This window comes from Fulmarus glacialis, unplaced genomic scaffold (assembly GCF_000690835.1).
Source record: "Fulmarus glacialis isolate BGI_N327 unplaced genomic scaffold, ASM69083v1 scaffold20295, whole genome shotgun sequence".
Classification (NCBI taxonomy): domain Eukaryota; kingdom Metazoa; phylum Chordata; class Aves; order Procellariiformes; family Procellariidae; genus Fulmarus; species Fulmarus glacialis.
Window position 1 is genome coordinate 1 of NW_009211397.1, and position 4,050 is coordinate 4,050.

The window sequence follows — 4,050 nt, forward strand, 5'->3', positions numbered from 1 at the left end:
GGGAGCCACACCTCCCCGCGCTGCTGCCGTCCCCCCGTCCCCGCCGTGCCTCGCGCCTCAGGCAGCCTGGCGGGGAGCCTGCTCTGAGCAACCCCGGGCAGAAACCCACCGGTTGCCCCGGGGAGGCGATTTCAGCATGCCCGTCGCGCCGGCAGGTCGGGCAGCAAAATGCAGCGGCCGCTGCCACACGAGACAACAGAGTAGCCACAGTGCAGAGTGTCATACAACAGACGGCAACATGCAGAGGGACACCGGCTCAGTCCAACAGACCAACAGCCCAACCTGACGCTGAAGAGTGTCTGAAGCTCCAGCACGAGCAGACACGTTTGCACATTTGGAAACAGCTGGCTTTAGAGGCAGCAGTTTGGAAATTTTCTCTGGTTACGTGAGAGCAGTTTTACTCCGAGGCGGAAAGCACAAGTTTGAACCAAGGTTGGGTCTTTAACAACCTCCTCTTTCAAGCCTTTGCTTGCCTGTCTCTTTTCTAGAGCTGCGTTACTGCTGACGATAACCAGAGACAGCTGTCACTCCTGTGCCGAGGACTACGTCCCGAATGCTAATCGTCACAAACAAAAATCACATGTAGAGAATGTGACACGCATGGCTCTCGGTGAGGTGACACGGTGCCCAAATTAAATCGGGGTGATTGTTTTTAGGCATACAATGACAAACAGGTACAGGAACACTCAGGAACAGAAAAAAAAAAAAAAAATGTCATTGGTTTCAAGAGGTCAGCGCCGGTAAGGTGAGCGAAGCACAGAGAGGAACATCAGAAATCATCCAGGCAAAAAGAAAACAAAAAACAAAACAAAAACTTGGTTGCATCTCCCAACTCATCACAGGACTCCAAGCCACCTCCTGCCTGCCCTCCAGGATCCCAGCATCCTTTCAGGTACACGGGATGACTGACTCACTGACTCACTGACTGACTGGTGACGAACATGAGCTATGCATGTACACTGGCAGCTTCGGGATGGGTGTGTGGCAGTCGATGGGATGGCAGAAGAGAGAAAGAGAGAGAAAGAGAGAGGGCAGAATTGTTCTTCTTCCTCTTACCGTATCCTTGGAGGACCTACGTCTCTTGAAGCTGGAGGCCAGGGTGGAGGTGATGGACCTAAAAGTGGCTTTCTTTTTAGGGTCAGGTTCTGCTCTACCACTTTTTCTATCCTAAAATGAATATGTATAAGTGATTAGATCTCTAGTGTGTTGTTGGAAACGCTAAATCTATTTGAATACTGCCCCGTGTCATGTCCTTCATTTAGGTGAGAAAGCTACTGGAGGTGTCCTGTCACTCCCAGTCCTCCAAGGGCCTCCGTGACCCACGGCTACAGAGCCACCCTGCTACAGCTACGGGGCCGGCCTCGCGTCTGGAACGCTGGAAACCCCTCTGGGGAGTATCCCTGCTCTCCTGGTGTCTGCGTCCAGGCCGGCACAGCTGACCTCGCTTCTGGGGATGCTCTGCCTGGCGCCCTGCCCCTCGCTTCCACCGCTAGCCTGGCTAGACCGAGAGGTGAGATGCTGCACCTACCACTAAAAAAAAATTGCTCAGGGCCTTTTCTGAGGCTGAATCCTAGTGCCACAAGAGAGAGAGAGGACTGCATTGAAAGAGAAGTCATTGTATGAATATTCTGTAAAAAAATGTATTCAAAAATTTAAATGACGCAGTTGTGCAAAGCCGAACGTGGTTGTTGGTGGTGGGTTTTTTTTTCCCAAAGTAAAACGGGTTGAAAAAAACCAAGGAAACTGGAAGAAAAAGAAAAGGCAAAAAAAAAAAAAAAAGGAAAAGAAAGGGAGGAAGCAAAGCGTTAGCGCTATGATGTCATCGGGGTCGGGATGAACTCAAAGAGAAACAGAACTGAAAAATGTAGCCATTGGTGTTAGCGAGTCGGACCTGGTTAGCGCAGGCTGGGAGCACCAGCCGCCATGGTGCGGGGGCAGCGAGCCGTGGGGACCGGCCGCGCTCTGCGGCGCGCGGCGGGCGCTGAGAACGATTCCTCCCCAATTGCTTTCGTGCCAATGAGTGTGACCTTTCCGACGGGGGACGGAGTGACCAGGTCTGGCTCTGCTACCGCACGGGGGTAACCAAAATGTATCCCGCTGGTGCGTAGAGCATGCTCGGGGATACATTTGCTCCTCCTTCTCAGTTCTCTCTTTTGCGGACATGCACAAACGCGGCGGGCGCTGAGAACGATTCCTCCCCAATTGCTTTCGTGCCAATGAGTGTGACCTTTCCGACGGGGGACGGAGTGACCAGGTCTGGCTCTGCTACCGCACGGGGGTAACCAAAATGTATCCCGCTGGTGCGTAGAGCATGCTCGGGGATACATTTGCTCCTCCTTCTCAGTTCTCTCTTTTGCGGACATGCACAAACGGAAAGGAAAGCAAGATGAATGGAATGAAATGTCTTTTTCTTCCATGGCATCTTAGGAAATAGCCATGGCAAAACTGTGATCCCAAAAACCATTATTTTTGTTTGTTTGTTTTAACAAATAAATCTTTCCACTTGCCTACCTTCTAGCAATGTACCAGATACTAGTGCTCTGACGTTTCCTCCTGTGGAAAAGTCTTACAATGTCAAACGGCTCTTTACCATGAGGCTGTTTACCCCCACAGGGCAGCATGCTTTGCTCACAGTCCCACAGACTCTGCCCAAGGACCCAGTGCAGTATTTTCTAGAAGGTTGGCAAGTGAAAAATGGCAGTGCGACTAGTGTGCTCTGTCCCAGCAGCCTTAACCCCCTCGGTGCTGCTGCTTTTTGGAAGCAAAGGGGAAAAAAAAGAAAAAAAGAAAAAAAAAATAGAGAAATGGCTTTTCCGCGACTCTTATCAGTGAACTGAACCCAGCGAGCTCTCAGGATACAGCAGCCCGGCCTCGTGCTTCCCTCGCTGCTCTTGGGCAGGTCGCCTCCACCCGGGCAGCCCACCCGCACGCCCCAGCCAGCGCTGCTCCCGCAGGGCCACCGCTCCGGACTTGTTTTGGGGTCCCCGAGCCTCATTCTCTCTCTTTCATTCACTGGCTCTGCTGCGAACGGCAGTCTCCTTTAGTCGCCTAAAGGATCTCTTGCTCTTTGAACTCCGGTTTGCTTCCCCACAGAAGAAAAGCAGCCCGGGCAATTCAGAGAGAGCCTCCAGCTGCCCTAAACTGGGGTTTGGGGGCACCGTGGGGCTCAGCCCCAAAAGCAACAGGGTAAGGGAAGTGTGAGGCTGGTGGCCCACGGACATGCCCACGGCTCAGTGTCACTGCCAGGCACCACGGACCCTCCCGGGCTCCCCTGCCTGAGTGGCACGGAGGTGTTTCAGGGATGGGAGAAGCCGGGGAGAGCAACAGCCCCACGGAAGGGGCCCGGGGGATCCTTGGCGCTGACAGGCACCGGCATTGCTGGCTCCCGAGTGGGGAGATGTCCTTGTCTCCAAATGACAAGAGCACGCACCACCTCTTTTTGGAGTCAGTCCCAGGTGTGACAAGGGCTACCACACCCCCAGGGAGTGGGCAGGGAGGGGGAGGCGATGGAAACCATCCCTGGAGCATTTCTCCACCTGAGCACCGGGCAGGGATGCTCAGTGGCAGCGGATTAACCCTCCTGTCTGCTGGTGAGCGCGGCCGGAGCTGGGCAGCGGGGAGGAGTGCCTGCAAAGGGAGCCGCGCCGGCACCGCTCCTCGGCCAGGGCAAGGCGTGGCTCCAGTCCCCGTCCCGAGCACCTCTGGGGGCATTTGGGCCAGGTCTCTGTCCCGGCTGGAACTGTGCACGACACCTCCCAGGAGAGACGGCATCGGCCAGGGGCAGCTCCCGGGGACAAGGCAGGGGCCCTACAGCTTGCTAGGCGCCCAGTAATGCCTGGGGTGCGGGGTGGGAGACAGAGGGCCCCATGCTAATCCACAGCTCTGCATTCACTGATTTGGTGAAGGAATGGAAAACGCACCTGTTGGAGATTTGCTCTAAAAACGGTTTGTCCTACCTGCAGGTTTTTCCTCCACACATTAACGGCCGCAAACGCCAGCTGCATCTGCTTCCTCCGCGCGTCCTTATGCCTTTTGTAAGCTATTTCTATG

The 4,050-nt window shown here is 54.6% G+C and overlaps 1 protein-coding gene across 1 annotated transcript in view; it reads right to left on the bottom strand.

Moving 5' to 3' along the window:
* Positions 1 to 2,532: 2,532 nt before the first annotated feature.
* The window catches only part of GRIN1 (glutamate receptor, ionotropic, N-methyl D-aspartate 1), a gene marked incomplete at its 5' end in the record, with an annotated part of 27,763 nt that continues 26,245 nt past the window's right edge, over positions 2,533 to 4,050 (bottom strand). Inside the window, 2 exon segments of the mRNA XM_009577533.1 lie at positions 2,533 to 2,553; positions 3,957 to 4,050. The exon segment at positions 3,957 to 4,050 is cut by the window's right edge and continues 8 nt beyond it. Coding sequence (XP_009575828.1) covers positions 2,533 to 2,553; positions 3,957 to 4,050 — 115 coding nt within the window.